The sequence below is a fragment of the Eublepharis macularius genome, chromosome 12 (genome assembly GCF_028583425.1).
Source record: "Eublepharis macularius isolate TG4126 chromosome 12, MPM_Emac_v1.0, whole genome shotgun sequence".
Classification (NCBI taxonomy): Eukaryota; Metazoa; Chordata; class Lepidosauria; order Squamata; family Eublepharidae; genus Eublepharis; species Eublepharis macularius.
The window spans coordinates 72,735,680-72,754,851 of record NC_072801.1 but is presented as its reverse complement, the minus strand read 5'-3'; the positions used below and the strand labels follow the sequence as shown (position 1 = coordinate 72,754,851).

General features: G+C 41.2%; 2 protein-coding genes across 2 annotated transcripts; one reads left to right on the top strand and one right to left on the bottom strand.

The window, feature by feature from the left end:
* Positions 1-3,389: 3,389 nt before the first annotated feature.
* On the top strand, positions 3,390-4,337 carry LOC129339834 (olfactory receptor 6M1-like). Its single transcript, XM_054994410.1, has one exon. The coding sequence runs from the start codon at positions 3,390-3,392 to the stop codon at positions 4,335-4,337; it is 948 nt and encodes a 315-aa protein (XP_054850385.1).
* Positions 4,338-9,190: 4,853 nt separating this feature from the next.
* Positions 9,191-17,727, bottom strand: LOC129339833 (vomeronasal type-2 receptor 26-like). The gene is made up of 5 exons (XM_054994409.1): positions 17,428-17,727; positions 15,217-16,080; positions 13,298-13,525; positions 12,224-12,350; positions 9,191-10,110 (listed from the first exon to the last, which is right to left on the bottom strand). Exons 1-5 carry the CDS (start codon positions 17,725-17,727, stop codon positions 9,191-9,193), a joined length of 2,439 nt encoding a protein of 812 aa, XP_054850384.1.
* Between the last annotated feature and the right edge of the window lie 1,445 nt (positions 17,728-19,172).

The window sequence follows — 19,172 nt, the reverse complement described above, 5'->3', positions numbered from 1 at the left end:
GACGGTATAAAATAAAAGCCGTTTGAGGGGGGGGCAATTATTGTGGTGCTTTTGCACCCTCACACTCCTAATAAGGTGGCATAGCCCTATGCGAAGAACATTTCTCCAAAATAATAAAATCACAATACCTAGAAAGAATACACAGCATGAGAAAACTCCGCTGCATTGAAAACTAATAAAACAGAGTTAGGTTCTACTTTAGGGAACTGGGAGGGGGAGGGTAAGCAGGGCTGGCGTGCCCATTGAGGCCAGGTAGGCAGTGGCCTCAGGGTGCAGGGGGGCAGGAGCACGCCCCACCGACCTGCAGCCTCCTAGCCCTCCCACCCCGAGCCGCCGCCGCCACCAGCACACACCCCCGGCCGGGCTCAGTAGCCATGGGCAGGCGTCTGCGGCGGCGCAGGGAAATCAAGCAGGAGAGCTCGGAGGCCACCCGCATGGCTTCCCAGCCACCCGCCACAGCAATTGGACTGGTGGTGCGCTCACGCCCATGATGACGTCACATGTGATGTCATCATGCAGGCCGGTGCATGTGCGCACGTGTGGGCGCCCGCCTGCCGGCACCAAAAACCCTGGCACCGCTGATGAGGGTAAGGGAACAGATGAAAAATCAGTCCAAAGGTCAGTTATGTTTTTTAAAAACTCTGGTAACTGAAAGAAAGATATGTGACACACTGAGGTTCTCCAGCTGCTCCTCATAGCTTTGGTTATTTAAAGGGGTTCAAGGCAAACCTCAAAGACACGACTGAGATTTCATAATATGGCATCACAAGATCTCAACCCCTATCTTAACACAACTTATTGAAATCATTTTCAGAATTCCCATCAACTTTTTCTTTTTCTCTTTTGGGAATTTTGTGCAAACCTGGAGGCTTTCCTGGGTGTAGACAAGCATCCTTCCAGTCTGTGCCTTGCCCTAGTATGTTTTTTTTAAAAAAAATCAGAATCAAGTGGATCAAGTTCATAATTAGATATGTATTTACCTATTTACTTCAATTATACCAAACTTCTCTTCCCAATGGAGACCTGAAGACGGCTTCATCATTCTTCTCTCTTCAATTTTATCCTTGTAACAAACCTATGAAGTAGGTTAGGCTGATAATAAGTGGGTAGCCCAAGGTTACTCAGCAAACTTTCACAGCAGAGGGGGGATTTGAACCTGGGTTTCCAGATCCTAGTCCAGTACTCTAAACACGATGCAACACTGGTTTTTAGAATGATACATGGTATATATTTGGATAAGTGTTAAAGATACCAAGGGAAGTAACTTTGTCTGATAGCTCTCTCGACTTCTGAATATGAGCAGGGCCTTAACAGAAAATCAGAGCTCTCAAGTAGATAGAAGTGGGAGAATGTGACATATGAAAGAACTGTTAGAGTGGACAGTCTTCAAAAGTGCCCTTCCAGGAAGAACCTGAAGAGGATGCACAGTGCCACAGTTACTCATCTGACCAAGAGAGCTGTGTCTCTCAAAAGCTTATGCTACAATAAAGATAGTTAGTCTTAAAGGTGCTACTGGACTCTTTACTATTATACAGTTACTAAATTGCACACTGAGCCAGATACTCACCCAAGGGCAGAGGTTCCCCTGACAATACATGCAGAGGGAGCTTTGCAAAGCTTAATGAAGATCACTCACAAACCTTTGTATCTTTAAATAAAGTCTGAGTTCATATTTTGCAGAGAGAACGAAAGCAAGATGCCTAGCCACACTAAGATGAAAGGATTCCATGAACGGCCTTCATTTTCCAGGTAAGCAAGAAGCTTCAAAAAGAAGAAACTTTCTTCTTTTTTTTAAGCTTATACAAAATTACACAGTGAACTATTCAACTATACGGTGACTGCGTCAAGAACAGTACATGCATGAAAATGGAAGGCAGAACGATGTCCAGATTTAATGGAAGGAAGAATAAGCTGTTTGAATTGCATCAATGGCAAAATTAACATCTTACATTCATGCCAATGAGCATGAATGTAAGGGCCCTACGTGAATGAACAGGGCCTTAACAGAAGATCAGGCTCTCAGGTAGATAGAAGTGGGAGATTGGGCCATACTAAAGAACTGTTAGAGTGGACAGTCTTAAAAAGTGCCCTTCCAGGAAGATCCGGAAGAAACGTGTACAGTGCCACAGTTACTAAATTGCACACTGAGCCAGATACTCACCCAAGGGCAGAGGCTTCCCTGACAATATATGCAGAGGGAGCTTTGCAAAGTTTAATGAAGATCCCCCCCGCCCAGTATCTTTAAACGAAGCTTGAGTTCACATTTTGCAAAGAAGATGAAAGCAAGATGCCTAGCCATGGTAAGATGAAAAGATTCCATGAACTGCCTTCATTTTCCAGATAAGCAAAGAGCTTGAAAAAGAAGAAACTGTCTTCTTTCCCACCCCCCAAGCTTCTACAAAATTACATAGTGAACTATTCAAATATGTAGTGACTGCAGCAGGAAAATATATGCAGCAAAATGGAAGGTAGAACGATGTCCAGGTTTGATGGAATAGAAGAATAAGCTATATGAATATGCATCAATGGCAAAATTGACATCTTACATACATAACAGGCCAATTTGATTATATAGTTGAAGATTAAGAATAATTAAGAACAATTATTATCAGATATGGAGATAAATGGGAAAATATTTAAATAGAAGTGAAAAATAATATACATATAAGCAAGTTTTATATTATATGTTATATAATTGATGACAATATGATTTAAACGACATAAGTTTATTTATTTTATTTTTTTTTACTGGATGGGTTAGATGTTGTGTTTAGATTCATATAGAAGATTATTGATGACTCAAAAAGTGGATGACTGTAGAGATATGAATTAGATAATTATATGATGTAATTCATGTTATATGTGTTTATGTTTGAGTTTATTATTTGAAATAAATTAAAAAATTAAAAAAGAAAAGAAAAAGAAGAAACTTTGGGTGGTAATCTCAAGGTCTGCTGCCTAAAGATGAAATCTTTAATTAAATCAATCAGTTTTGGATACATATATAAGTACCTTCATTTAGTATAAATATTTGGATCCAGATCTTGAGATTACTGTATACAAGTTTTCTTCTTTTTGTAACATTCCTGGTTACCTTGTTTTTGCTGGGTTGAAAATATTCCCCACCTCTTTTCTTTTGTCTGTTTCTTTATTTTCCTCCACAATATTATCACTACTGCTAAAATTACATGGTATGTGGGTATATATGGCAGTTAATGGTATACATAAATTGTTTAATTGCTCTTGAAATAATATGGGTAAACTGATCTGTTTTCAAGTGAGAATCATTCTACACGCTCAGTTTTAAATTAGCTTGGAAGAGAAGAAAGGGGGTTGCCTTGAATCAAACTTAATACATGCTTTTATTTGTCTTCTAGCTCATACTGGAAATGGCACTAAGGAATCAGAGCGGCACAGAGCAGGTGACAGAATTCATTTTAATCGGCTTCCAAGTCCCCAAGTCAGTGGCAAACCTCCTCTTCGTGGTACTTCTTGCAGTCTTCCTGTTAACACTAGCTGGGAACATCACCATTATCACACTGGTCTGCCTTGCCCAGCAACTCCAAACAGCCATGTACTTCTTCCTCTGCAATCTCTCCCTCTTGGAGATCCTCTATGTCTTGACACTCACCCCCAAGATGTTGGTGAATCTGGTTTCCTTGAACAAAACCATCTCTTTCCTTGGCTGCGCTGCTCAATGCTATTTCTACTTCTTCCTTGGCACTGCCGAGTTCATCCTCATCTCTGTGATGTCATTTGACCGTTATGTCGCCATCTGCCACCCACTTCGCTATGCTGTCATTGTGAATGGTCATGTCTGTACCTGGTTGGTCCTAGGTTGCTGGATAGGTGCTTTCCTTTCGACCATTGGCCCCATTGTCCTGCTCTTCCAGTTGTCATTCTGTGGCTCTAATGTCATTGACCATTTCTTCTGTGACTACGCCCCATTAATAAAACTATCTTGCAATGACGTACATTTTATTCTAGCCTTGGAGTCTATCCTATCTTCAGTAGTGCTTCTCAGTTCATTGTCTGTCACTGGTGTCTCTTATCTGTACATTATCACCACCATTGTGCGTATGCAGACTGCCAAAAGCCGTCTAAAGGCATTTTCTACCTGCGCATCCCACCTTACTGTAGCCTCCATCTTCTATGGCAGTGCAATCTTCATGTACTCTTTGCCCAGCCAGGGACGTTCTCGGGATGCCCAGAAGGCGGTAGCCATACTCACAGCTGTGGTGACCCCTTTGCTCAACCCTTTTATATATACTCTGAGAAATGAGAAGGTGAAGGAGGCCTTGAGAGACTGTCTGAAGAGGTCAACATTGAAATTATAAGCATCTTGGACATCCCCTTTTCCTGGTCAGGACTGTCCAGTTTGATAGTGGAAGTGTGACGGCTGAATGCTGGTAGTCTTGTATTTAGAGTATAGATTTTTTTTCTTATGGGAGCTTGAGAGAAATGTGTGGGGAACATCTTTATCTATGACACTTTGAAGCTTTTTAAATATCAGTATCACCTACATATAATTTCAAAATGAGAGTTAGAAAAAACCAGAATGTACATAACAGCTGAAGCTATAGTTTTGTGTTCACATTGGAACTGACTTCTGAGTTAGAAATGTTCAAGTCTGACACAAAAATATTGGGGACGGGGGGAAAGATTGTCATAGAAAGCTATACAACAGATATTGGTGTATTCAGAATTGATGCCACATTTCCTGGTGGAAATTATTGGTAATTAATCACTTGTTAAGATACTGTCAAATGGATTTTTTTTAAAGGTCCAAAGTTGTGGGATTGTTTTTGGCAGCATATTTTGTTTGAAGAAAAGAGAAACTCTGAGCCAAGCTACAAGTGACGAATGACACTTGCCTGGCAAGTGAACAGACTTGTGTGTATTCCTCCCTGTTCAGTTGACATTCACTTGCCCTTCACTTGATCAAGTGGAGGGCAAGTGAACAGGGAGGAATACATGTGAGGGCTAAGGGCCAAGCTACACATGACGAATGACACTTGAATGGCAAGTGTATTTCTCCCTGTTCACTTGCCCTCCACTCAATCCACTTGCCAGGCAAGTGTCTTTCGTCATGTGTAGCTTGGCCCTAAGCTACACATGATGAATGAAACTTGAACAGCAAGTGGATTGAGTGGAGGGCAAGTGAACAGGGAGAAATACACTTGCCATTCAAGTGTCATTCGTCATGTGTAGCTTGGCCCTGAGTCTGTTCACTTGCCAGGCAAATGTCATTCGTCGCTTGTAGCTTGGCTCTCTGATGAAAATCAGCTTGAAACAGGAACGGCGCTAGCTGCACATCATGAACCCATCATGCTGGAAGACTTGTTGTAAGAAGAGTTGTATACTGAATAGTTGTTGCTGAAAGAAGAGTTTTGAACTGAAATTCTTACTGCCTTAACATTCTCTCCCACTGAAAGAAATATGTGACATTTCCATACTTGATATGCTGTTCTTGAGGAGAATCTTTCTATTTTGACGGTTTAAAATATATGTATATTGATGGTTGTTGGGGGTTTTCCGGGCTGTATTGCCGTGGTCTTGGCATTGTAGGAACTACAATGCCAAGACCACGGCAATACAGCCCGGAAAACCCCCAACAACCATCGTTCTCCGGCCGTGAAAGCCTTCGACAATATATGTATATTGTTTTTTATTTCATAACAAGTTATTTATATGAACTATTATGTTGTTGTTAACAGAGTGGCATTTGTACCCTTCAGCCATGTACTTTGTACTCTATTCACAGGTATATATTGGCTCTGTTGGGATTTTACAACTGTCATTCTCTTCAGTCATGAAAAAGTTAATCTGTTTGTGTTTAGTTAGAAACACCTAGTTAGCATAATGTCAGTTATATGTCAAGTTATTCTTTCCGCCAGGGTAAAGATGAGTTGCATCATGGGGCCAAGCTACACATGACGAAAGACACTTGCCTGGCAAGTGGATTGAGGGCCAAGCTACACATGACGAATGACACTTGAACAGCAAGTGTATTTCTCCCTGTTCACTTGCCCTCCACTTGATCCACTTGCTGTTCAAGTGTCATTCGTCATGTGTAGCTTGGCCCTCAGTGGAGGGCAAGTGAACAGGGAGAAATACACTTGCCATTCAAGTGTCATTCGTCATGTGTAGCTTGGCCCTAAGTTAGGTCTTCTTTATTTTATCTCCAATGTTACCTTTATTATTTTTCCTGTATGTAGTAAACACTTACTTTAGATACTGAACACACGTCTGTGATTCCTTATCTGCTGTGAAAATTCTTTACTCTGCAACAACTAAATTTATCCAACAGGCTCCCCTCCCCCCTGGCTATTTTCCCACATATGTGATGGTGTATAGAGTGATGTGAACATAAATAATCAAAATAACCCATGAGTGCAGTAAATTGACCATCAGTTGTGCACATTAGTGTGTAGTAGTAGACTGGCTACAAGAATAACCAGTAAGGCAGTAAGTAAGGCCAGTATGGTTGAAAATATCCCCTCAGTAACCACACCAAAGGGATAGATCAAGATATATAGCCATGTTAGTCTGTCTGTAGCTGTAGAAAAGAACAAGAGTCCAGTAGCACCTATAAGACTAACAAAATTAGGAGGCCCAGATTTTAATCTTACCTTTGCCCTGGAAGCTCCTTCACCATGGAAGCTGGCTAGTTAACATTTGCCATGGAAGCTTGCAAGTGAAACCCCTCTATAGGGCTTAGGGCCAAGCTACAAGTGACAAATGACACTTGAATGGCAAGTGTATTTCTCCCTGTTCACTTGCCCTCCACTCAATCCACTTGCCAGGCAAGCGTCTTTCATCATGTGTAGCTTGGCCCTTAGTAAGTCATACACTGAATATGAGTCAGCAATGTGGTGCTCTGACTAAAAAGGCAAATGTGATTTTAGGATGTATCAACAGGAGTATAGAGTCCAGATCACGCAAAGTAATGGTTTTGCTTTCCTCTGCTTTGGAGTACTGTCTACAGTTTTAGGCACCACAGAGTAAGAAGGATGTTGACAAGCTGGGACATGTCCAAAGGGAGGGCAATGAAGATGGTGAGGAGTCTGGAGACCAGTTCTTATGAAGAAAGGTTGAAGGAGCTGGGTATGTTTAGCCTGGAGAGGAGGACACTGAGAGGTGATATGATAGCCCTCTTCAAGTATTTGAAGGGCCGTCACATAGAGGATGGAGCAGAGTTGTTTTCTGTTTCCCCAGTGGGTTGGACCAGAAACAATTAGTTAAAATTATAGCAAAAGAGTTTTCAGCTAAACATTAGGAAGAACTATGGTTGTTGTGGATTTTCCGGGCTGTATAGCCGTGGTCTTCCAAGACCACGGCTATACAGGCTGGAAAATTCACACCCATTGTTCTCCGGCCGTGAAAGCCTTCGACAATATATTAGGAAGAACTTCTGATAGAGCCATTCCTTAGCTGGAGCTGAGGACTCTCCTTCCTTGGAGGTCTTTAAGAAGAGGCTAGATGGTCATCTGACAGCTGTGATGATTCTCTAACTAAATATGAATGAACACAGACCAAGAAAGGGAGCGCATGAAGGGATGAGCTGGTGTCAAGTAGCAGGTACAGGCACACCTCTATTATATTTGTGTGTTTATGTGTATGTGTGTGTGTGTGTGTAGTCCACCTTCCTCACTCAGACTCACAGAGGATTGCAGAATGCAAGTGAAATACAATATAAGCCGGAGCTTGAATATTCAAGGAGCAAAATACAATAATGAACAACAGGACATTCAGTGAGCAGAAACACAAGGAAATGTTAGCAAAAAACATTGAAACAACCATGAAGCCAAGGACAAAGATAATACTTTTCTGAATCAAAGCATACTTAGTTAACATGGCATGTTTATCAATGCAGAGACTCTAGTAGGAGCATATTTACAGCAACAGATAGTACCTAGCAGCCTAGACTATAAAACTTGTCTGCAGCAAGGCACCGCTCTAAACTACTTCTGATGACGCAGCCGTGTAATTTGGGTAGAAATCCCCCCGAATAATATAATTTTGCATAGTTTGCAGAAAGCCTGGAAGATGAGAGCTTTCCTGACCTACTCAGACAAACTTTTCCTTAAGGTGGGGGCCAGGACAGAGAAAGCATCTCTTGTGGGCAGCTGTTAGTTTTCCCAACTGTAGGACAGTATCTGCAGGAGGCCCTGTCTGGATGAACAAAGATGCTGTGGTGGAACAAAAAGGGGAGAGAACTTTGCACAGTTATGAGGGGACAGTTATGAGACCATGCAGGGCTTGAATCTGATTCTCGTGACCTTGAATTGAGGCCGGTAACTGACAGACAGCCAATGGAGTGGCTGTAGAATGGGAGTGATGTGCATGCTCCATCTAGCTCCTGAGAGTAAATAAGCTGCAGCATTATGCACCAGATGGAGACTCCAAGTAAACTTTGAGGGGAGACCTATGTATGATTGCTCAGTGAGGCATCAGGAGGGTAGAGGATCTCAGGTAGGTAGGTACATGTGGGAGAATATGTCATACTAAAGGTCTCTTAAGAAAGTCAGCCTTATAATGTACCCATCCAGCAGAGTCCGGAAAAGGCCTTCCAATGCCCCAATTACTAAATGACACACTAAACTATACTCTCTTGAGGTCAGCGGTTCCCCTAATAATATACGAAGATTGAGCTTTTCAAAGCTTAATGAGGATTGTTCCCAGGTACCTTTATATAAAGCTTTACCTGAAATTTGTAGACAGAAAGAAAGCAAGATGTCCAGCCACGGTAGGAAAAAAAGAAGCAACAACCTGTCTTCATTATCCTCCACAATCTTATCACTAATGCTAGTATCACAAGCTGCAGCAATGAGCACAAAAAAAATACCCTCTTTGCAAATTATTTGCAACATCTGAATTCGATTTTAAACTATTCCAAAGAGTAGACTTCATATCATGCTCTGAAACATCTGCCCTACTAAACATCCAGCCCAGTGAAGTGTTCCAATGAATTCAAAAAACTGCTATTTTCTCCAGTTCTAGCACAAAGTATATGGTGAAGACTTCTTGGAATTGACATGAGCCACTCACATAACTATAGGTGAGAAGATCTGACAAAATTTTACACTTATATTTACCACAGACAAAAGAATGGGTTGGATTGAATTATTTGCCTCACCAGCCTGACTTCAATGATAGATAAAATTTCAGTGCTACATGAGATGACCGTCTATAAAAAGATCTTAGATCGATTTGTTTTTCTTGTAATTTGCTCTCTTGTGTTCATCTCTGGCCTCACTAAAATAATATAGCATTTGGGGGAAAAGATACAGCCCAGTAATCCGGCACTGGAAGCCAAGATAGAAAAGATCTCCACGGCTACCATGTATTTCCCTTTGGTGCTCAGGTAGGTTGGAACAAAAGACAACCAAACACTGCAGAAGATCAGCATGCTGAAGGTGATGAACCTGGCTTCATTAAAACTATCAGGCAACTTTCTGGCTAGAAAAGCCACAGTCAAGGTGACAATTGATAGAAGTCCCATATAACCCAGGACAATGTAGAACATGGTAACAGACCCTTCATTACATTCTGCTATGATCTCCTCAATAACTGACAAAAAGTTAAAATGTGGGAAGGGCGGTGAGGTTGCCAGCCACACCACACAAATGCCTGCTTGAATGAGGGAGCAGGAAAGGACAATGGAGTTAGTCATCCTTTTCCCCACCCACTTCCTCATGCTGGACCCAGGTCTGGTGGCCATGAAAGCTACAACCACAGTGATGGTTTTGGCCAACACACAAGAAACAGCCACGGAAAAGATGATACCAAAAGCAGTTTGGCGAAGAAAGCAGGTCAGCTTCTTTGGTTTTCCAAGGAATAACAAAGAACATAGGAAGCAGAGATGGAGGGAGATTAGGAGAACGTAGGTGATATCCCGGTTGTTGGCTTTGACAATAGGAGTATCTCTGTGCTTGATAAAAATGCCAAGAACTATGAGTGTGGTCAGAGAACAAGAAATTACAATGGCAGTTAAAATGATGCCTAGAAGATCTTCGTAAGAGAGAAAACTTATAGCCTTGAGAATGCATTGGTCGTGGTCCTTGCTTGGATACTGATCTTTGGGGCATTTGATGCAGTCATCCATGTCTGGAAAAAAGGAAGAAGCATCATCTTAGCTTTATATTTATCATTTGATCCATTCTAATGAGCCAAACAACAATGTTATTCATGATGTAATGGCTCGGAGCCAAGAAAATAGTTGTCTGAACTAGCATTTTAATATCCTCTCACCGGAGGTGGAGAGTGCCCTCAAGTCATAGCTGACTTATGGTGATGCCTGGTGGGTTTTCATGGCAAGAGACTAACAGAGGTGGTTGGCCGTTGACTTCCTCTGCAACCCTGGTCTCCGTTGGTGGTCTCCCATCCAATTACTAAGGCTGACCCTGCTTAGCTTCTGAGATCTGATGAGATCAAGCACACCTGACTATCCAGGTCAGGGGATCTTCTCACTACTGCTGCTTATAATGGCATGAATTCGATAGAATATGTCCAATGATGGAAATGATTTCCATTAGGAGAGCTTATATTGCTGGCCTCCAGCCCAACCCTGCTCCAGGGCTGAAGCTTAGGGACAGCAGATCCCAAAGAAAAGTGAAGGGGGTGAGGTTGGAGAGATTAGTACAGTCAGTATCAAGGACATTTCAATAAAAATGCCACAGGGTATGTAAATGCAAAGTTATAAGACATAACAGCAAGAATCCAATATAGTTGAAGAAATGCTGAAACAGCATAAGTAATTCTAGGATGCACATTTAACAACATAGTGTCAGTCTATGGAATTCAAGTTACTCTGATTTCATCTCCCACCCCTTGCTGCAAGAACTCCAAGGTCTCTTGAATCCAAAGGGTCTTTATTGAAAGATTATATTCAAAGTACAGGTGTCCATAATAAATCCAAAGGCAAGAAAGCTTCTGGCTGATCACAAAGCTTTGTTGAGAATGGCGTGTTAGTTACATGTTGCAATATATCAAAACCCTCCTTTCTAATTCTCCCCCATAGTCTAGAGGAAGCAGAGGTTTGGGAATGCGAAAGTAAGACTCCTCCAAGGTCTGTGGCTAGCCGTGCTAGATAAGGCCGTCCTGGGAACACAGCTGTCTCTGTGAACCTGAAGACAAACAAGACTGGGAAATACAGCAGTTAAAACAATATGGCAGTACTTTGGTTAGCAGGCCTGACACATAGAACTGTCCAGTAGGATCATATTTAAAACAACAGATAGTTGCTTTAGTGAACCATCCCTTTGAGACCACCACCCTACAGTTACATCCCTCCTATCTGAATAAAAAGACCTCTTGAATACTTCAGTTTTGCATCGGTTTGCATCGGTCAGGCAAGCCATTCCATGGTGGGGCGGGGGGGCTCCACAGAGAATCCATGTGGATGGACAGCTGTTGATTTTCCCCATGTTCAGAATGGAACCAGCAGAAGCCCCCGTTCAGAGGAGCGAAACTCCCATGGAGGGACATAGGGAGAGAGGCCACCTCGTAGGTATGGTGGACTAAGGGCCAAGCTACACATGACGAAAGACACTTGCCTGGCAAGTGGATTTAGTAGAGGGCAAGTGAACAGGGAGAAATACACTTGCCATTCAAGTGTCATTTGTCACTTGTAGCTTGGCCCTAAGGCTATGAAGAGCCTTATGTGTGGTAGCCAATATCTTGATTTGATTCCAGTAACTGATAAGTAGTCAAAAGATAGACTGCAGAATGGAAGTAAAGTGCATGTTCCTGCTTGCTCCCGATAACAGCCGAGCTTCAGCTTTCTGCATCAATTGAATTCTTGTAGTTAAGTTCCATGGGATAGCTAAGTAGTGCATTGCAAAAGTCAAGCCTTGATATTATCATAGCACGTATTCAGGTTGCCAGATCAGCTACGTCAAGGTAGGACGCCATCTCCAGGCTACAGTGAGGTTCTAAAAAGCATTTTTTGCAGCTGTCCTACTTGCTTTTCTAGCAGTAGGGCTGGATCCACTATAATTGCTAGGGTCATAACAGTCTGCAAGGGTCAGATGAACTCCATTGAAAGTGGGGAGCAAAATGTCTTGCAAGATCTCTGCCTTCCCAACAAGCATCCCTTCCATCCTGTCTGAGTTCAATTTCAGTATACTTCATTATTGCTAGTGTGACTTGATTTGCCTTCTGTATCTGTGTTATCTGCTAGTTCTATTACTTGTAAGTGTTTTCAGGATCACAGCCTTACCTTTCTGGTTTGAGATTTCTCCATGAGGGCAAGGAGAACAATCATAACAGCAAAATGTCTCCCCTTCCTTCTTTTTCTTCTGAAAGCCAGGGTGGCAGTGGTCATTACATATAGAAAGAGGCAACACCTATCCAAAACCACAGAAGAAATTTAGAAAAGAAAAAAAATCATCAGCTGTTTCTAATTTTTTAAAAAAATATTATTCATCTGTTGATGTATGGAATAGCACAGTTTGCAAGCAACAATCTATTAGCTTTTTCCTGACCAAGTCAGATATTATTTAGAGACTTTTCCTTTGCAAAGGAAGATTTCAAGACCAGGTAAAAGAAATTAAACCAGTGCCATGTCCTACAGAACCAGAAATTGGTGTCTGTCAAGGTCCACAAAGACATGATCTCTGGTTTATTCATAAATCAACTCAGTATTAATGGAATCATGGAATATATTTCAAGTGAGTAACATATACAGAGAACACAAAAGGTTTTCAGATGTCACATCTTATTTTGTATGTAAAGGTTGCACTTATTTATTTACGTCATCTGTACTTTGCCTTTATCCCCAATGGGGCCCCAAAGCAGCTTACATAATTCTCCTCTCCTCCATTTTATCCTCAAAACAACCCTGTGAGATGGATTAGGCTGAAAGAGGGTGACTGACCCAAAGTCACCCAGTAAGCTTCTATGGCAGAGCAGGGGTTCAAATCTGGGTTGCACAAATCCTAGTCCATCATTCTGACAATTACATGGTTAGAATGATCATGCCATGTAACCCATAGCAAGGTCAAATAGTGCAACAAAACAATCTCTCTTCTCTCTGAGAGCCAAGCTACAAGTGACACCTTACACGGGTTGGACACTTGTCAGCTTCCCTCAAGTTTTGAAGGGAAATGTAGGCGTCCTGGTTTTACAGCTTGGCTCTCCATTACAGCTGCAAGACCAGGATGCCTACATTTCCCATCAAAACTTGAGGGAAGCTGACAAATTTCCAACCTGTGTCAGGCATCACTTGTAGCTTGGCTCTGAGTCACATGTTTGGAGAATGGAGTGGTCCCTAAGAAGACTCTGGAATCCATACCTGATTAAAACTTCTTTGCCATACAATCATATCCTCATTGATAATGAATTCTTCTCCTCTACGAGCATGAGGATCCACTTGTCCAACTTTAACTTTAAGGAAGGACTTGTTTGAGAATGTGATCAGGTTTGTTATATCAAATCCAGCTCCAGTTTCCCAGTTTTGATTAAAGGTAATCTTTTCTCCAGCTGAGTTGTTAAATAAAGTATTTTGAAGCAGTGGGTGGAGCTAGTTGAAAGAGAACTAAAAGAAATAAACAGTATCCTAGAATCTGTAAGTATTTAACTTGTAGGATTTTTCCCTGATGGGGCATTATCCCAAGGAGTCTCTTGTAGTCAGAAGCAAGCAGAACCCATCACCAGCAGCTCTGCCTACACTGTTGCCACTGCCTAGCTCAAACTCTTCTGTAGGCATGATTAGGGGTGTGCACGGGAAAAAAATTGGTTGATTTGGTTTGGAAATACTGAACTGGAAATAAAAGTTGGAATTCAGGGAATACCAAATTAATTCTCCAGTCTGATTTGGTAAAGCAGAGAAAATTGGGTAAAATTGGGGCATTATTTCCTATGAGAAACTCAATTCAGAAATATCTGATGGCCTCGGGGGTGGTCATTCAGGGTACCTACTCTAACTGTTCTCTAATGGCTCACCAACTTTCATGAATATTGCACCATGGTGGCCATTTTATACCCCTCAAATAAGGTGGCCCCAGCCACCTCCAATCCCCAATATTCTATAAATGGGAAACTATGGGGACTATCCAAGAGTCTTGGGGTGGCATTCTCCAAGCAAACTCCACCAAACTTGCAGGAGACCTACTCCTTACATTCCTCTAATGACCCCTCATGTTTCATGAAAATTGTACCATGGGGGCATTTTATAACCACCCATAGAAAGTGCTCTGAAGCCACCTCTACTCTCCATTATTCCGTAAGAGGAAAAACTACAACTAGCCTATCTTAAAAACTCTTTTAAAAGTTCACATTTCACAACTCTCTCAGGATGCCCCAAAATTATACCTAAACACCACTAGATTAGATTAACAAACTGAACCAAGCTCCCCAACAAATACCCCTTCTAAGAAGAACAACCAACAACAATTGAACAGCTGACCAAACCAAACTTCTATACCAACAGAAAGCAGAACCCATCAAAAACACCAACCAAATGTTTGTAAAGAAAACCCAGCAACCATGAAAGATAGCCTGCCCCTAGAAGATCAAGTGAATTTAATAAAATTAATAGGAAGAATAAAAACTCCAATCAAATTACCCACAACAGGATAAAATACCCCCCTATCCCTATCCCTATCCCTATCCCTATCCCTATCCCTATCCCTAAACCTAAACCTAAACCTAAACCTAATCCTACTGAATTTATGCAGTAGTACATATTTAAGTTCAGTAATACCGAATTATACCGAATCAGGTAAAATTAGGTATTTTTGTCTAATTTCAAACTGAACTTGCACATCTCTATTAAAGGTGACTGGTTTCATCTCTAGAAGTTACAGGCAGTGAATAAGCCAATGCCTACTATTTGTCCTGCTGGTCTCTGAGTTCTGACCCCCTGCAACTGGCTCACCACCCCATGAGGGTTACTCAGTGTAGGGCTCCTGGGCCATTTAAACATCCCAATTCCTAGCTGTTCATGCTGAGATTTACAATCACTTTGTCTGATACGACTGATGGTTTTAGGTCACTGTTACAAAAAGTTGTAGGTTGAAAATGCATATAATTTGCAGTTATAGAGCAGTGAGGAATTTATACTTTATCATTTTACAGGTCAAAGTCTGAAAGAATCTATGCACCCTTAATATTGTACAAACCATTTCACCAGTTGTACATGTCTGTGAAAGTGGAATATTGCCTTCTTTTCCTCTGAGCTGCTCGTGCTAATAAAGACTATGGAAACATTACCTGCCAAGGCTGGAGATCCTGAAGTTCAACATATTTTCCTTCCAGTCTTGCTCTGTTATCAGGTTTAGTTGAGTATACATCATGCAAAGCATGTGCCACAGCATAGACAGCATTATAAATACTGTAGCTCTCACCACTCGTGTGCATTTCAAAAAAAATCCCAGGTAGGCTCTCCAGTGTTTCCTCTCCAGTACAAGGTCCATCAAACTCCCGTGATACCCTGGCATTTGGAAGTGAACAATCAAATGCCTGTTCCCAGAAGTCCCTGAGAAAACCATTTTCTTCAGTCCATGAAGGTTTTAGGGTTTGAAGAAATTTCTTGAAACCTAGAAGTTCCTTTGAGTGAACTGTGAAGGAGAGGGCACCGTGGAACCCTTGTATATCCCATTCTCTTTGGAAGCCTGTCAATGTGAAATCCACTTGACCTATCATAATCCACACCTTTCTCATTGATATATTTTCCTTATATCCAGGATCTCCTAAGAGCATGAAAGTGCTCAGATATATGATGGTTCTAGAGTCTCCATAGATAATACATATACTGGCTTTGCTATCTTTGAATGGTAGATATATATTTGATGCCATGGTATTAATTTCATGCAAAGTATTCCAGTGGGCTCGGTTTTGAATTTTTCCTATGAAAGCTAAACACATTTGATTCTGGGAAAGGAATGTCTGCAGGGTCTGCACGAAACGTTCTCCATTATCATCATCCACTGCAAGAAGCCCAACCCATGTCCATCCAAAATGCTGAAGTAAATGAATAATCCCCATGTATTGGTCAACTTCATTTGGGGCCAATAGGTAAAAAGATGGGAACCACGTTGCATCACTTCTTTTTAGGGCAAATGACCCGTATGTGAGCTAAAAGGAAATATTCAGATATTTTAGTGATGAGCTGGAAGGAATTTCTTATGTTCATAACCAGAGATGGGCCATGAACAGAAAAAACAAACAAACATGATGTTCGGTGTTTGTTGCTATCCACGAACAGGGACTCACGAACAACCACAAACATGGCCCTGTTCACGAATATGTTCATGGTTGGCTGTTCGTTGGGGGCCAGCAGGCTCTCCTCCAGCCATCATCTAAGTCAAGATCCCTACTGCACCACTCTCAGAAACCTGGCCTGAGCAGGCAGCAGGAAAGGTACCAATAATAAATAATAGCTTGGCCCCAGAGCCTGGGAGCAGCCCTGGAACTTGAAAGGGTAGATCCCTGTCCCACCACACACAAAGAAAATTCAAGTTCCAATGCACTCTCTCTATCAAAATGCCAACAGCAACTGTCTCTCCCTCTGCACTGTCTTCAAAACCAGAGCCTCCCTTGAAACAAATTTGGATCTCCACACTTGAAAGGAAGGCCTGCCTATCAAGCTAAATTGGGCTTAGATTGGGGTTTCCAGGGCAACAGCAGGAGTTCAGACAGAGTTCAGACAATCCCTGCCTAAGTTGCCATGGGAACTGATTGCAGGTGCCAGACTGTCTGGCTTGACCAACAGCAACGAACAGCAATGAACGAGGCTTACAATGACCACCTGTTCATTGAGAATGGGGCCTCAGGAACAGCTTGTTCGTGAATAGCAGATTGGGCTGTTCATGGCTTTTTTTGTTCGTATTGCTGTTTGTGCCCATCTCTATTCATAACTATGTATGAAATGTAAATAAAAAGATTTTTTTCATTTTACTGTAGTAGGATTTGAATCCAGTGGCACCTGAGAAATCAACAAGATTTTCAGAGTGCAAGCTGAAATCTTGTTGGTCTTTGTGGTGCCACTGGACTCAAATCCTGCTGATTTATGGCTACCCGCCTAAAGTATCTTCATTATAGTAAAAGTTAAAATCAATGGGTCATGTCATGTCCATTTTCCACTCCTCTTCTAAACCAAATGCAGAATATCTTCCAGTAATTCGACTCAAAGATTCTTGTTGCTGAATTTTCACAAGATGTTTACATAACCTCTTTTCTGTGAGTTGGCCTTGAGGAAGGAATTTGATAAAAGTAATGAATAAACCCATACTTTCTGATCCCCTTGTATGTGACACACCACTGTCCATTTGACTGGGTCCTTTGAACATCTACCAATACTAGTATTCATTTTCCTTCTACTTTCTGGACCACAAAATCACCACCAAGAATGATAAGAGAAGGTTCAAGATTTAAAACAACAACAACAACAACAACTAACCTTTCTCTATGCTGATATCCTACCTGTGGAATCTTGTAGAGACTCAAGATATCTGCCATATGGAAGGAGATCTCAGAACTCAGTCCTCCAATGATGGCTAGTACAGTTTTCTGGGTATGACATTTATAGAGAGGGACAAATCTGTGTGCTTTGAAGAGCAGGTCTAGGGTGGTACGGTAAGTCATCCTTGTATCATAGTAGCTGTCATAGATGTGGAACCCAAGAGTGACATTTGGTAAGATCTTGGGATTCTCATTGATCTCATTTACTGCAAACACCAAGGCCAGGACGTGCTGATAGAACTTTGTCACTACACTGGACATAGAATTAAACAGTTTTGTCACCAGGGATGTCTATAATGTGTAAGATGACAAACCACAATACCAGCTTATTATGCCTCTAACTGATTTACATGTCTCAGTGGATCTCCCTCTTCAGCCAACATTTATCATTCATGAGAACACCAACATTTGTGCTTTAAGATATCCACTGCTGTTCTATGTATTCAGGGTGTGTGTGTGTGTGTGTGTGTGTGTGTGTGTGTGTGTGTGTGTGTGTTAGCAGGGGAGGATGAGATCTCAGTACAACTGATGTACACGACCAATTCATGTAGCTAACAAGCTGGCCTGCAATAGCCCATGATATACTCATTTGTTAAGCTGTTCAGGTGCCATAAGTTTTACGTTTGTTTTGTTTTGCTGTGCCTGCTCATTCCGTTACCTTTATTTCTTTAATATAAAAATGTCTTGAAAATATAATTTTGGGTGATTAAACATCACATAGATCTTTAAATATCAAATAAAACATGCCTTAAAATTCATTTTGAAATGCCTTTTTTGCTACAAGATTAAAATATTAGTTAAATTACATTGAATGTACCCATACAACACTCTCAACACCCCTACTTCCAGATGCATAAGCAGTCAAAAAAAGAATTATTTCTAATAAATGCATTTTCTTTCTGGATCTTGAGGCAATAGGAGGATCTGTTTTTCATCACTCATTCCAGTCCAGTCATTGTTATTGCCATGTATCCATCCAAAGGTTCATTTTGACTCCATTTTGTTTGGTTCAGTATATCCTGAGTTCCTTATGATTAAGGCCTATGTGATTGATATATGCATAGTAGTTGCTGAGTTATTTCATGTAGAGTTATAGTGAGATTGATTGAGCTGTGAATATATGGATATATGCATGCATGTATGTGTGTTTCCAGCAAAGCAATCATGTGGTTAGTGTCAGAGAGATGTTATAGTCAAGGCAGTGTTCCTAAGTGACTTGGACTAGCATTTCTGAATGTACTGGACTGGCTTCTGCAGATGGACTGTCATTGTTTCTCTTGAAAACAGCAGAGGGTCTTAAAAGGATTTTTCTTGCTGTGGATTTTACTCATTTTCCTCTCTTTAATTGTGTTCTCATAACTGCTAATGTGTGTACAATGTTCTCCTTCTCAAGATATAAGAGTAGATGTGAAAATTACTGTGTTTTAACGTCTTGAATCTTAAGAGTCAGAAAAAGGAAAAAAAGTTGTCTGTTTTAAAAATAATTCTCTGCCCCCCCTTCTTCTACTAGGTTTTGTGACATTTTTGACCAAATTCATTCCAATTATTGATTTTGTCTTAGTCCACAAATGCTAATGCAAACATCAGCAAAACAAACATCACTTGTCCTTTCCTCGTTCAGAGAACATGTCATTTGGAATATTTCCAGATGAGACACAGCTTTGTGCCTGAAAAATAATATTCTGGTGCTTTCCATACTTAAGATG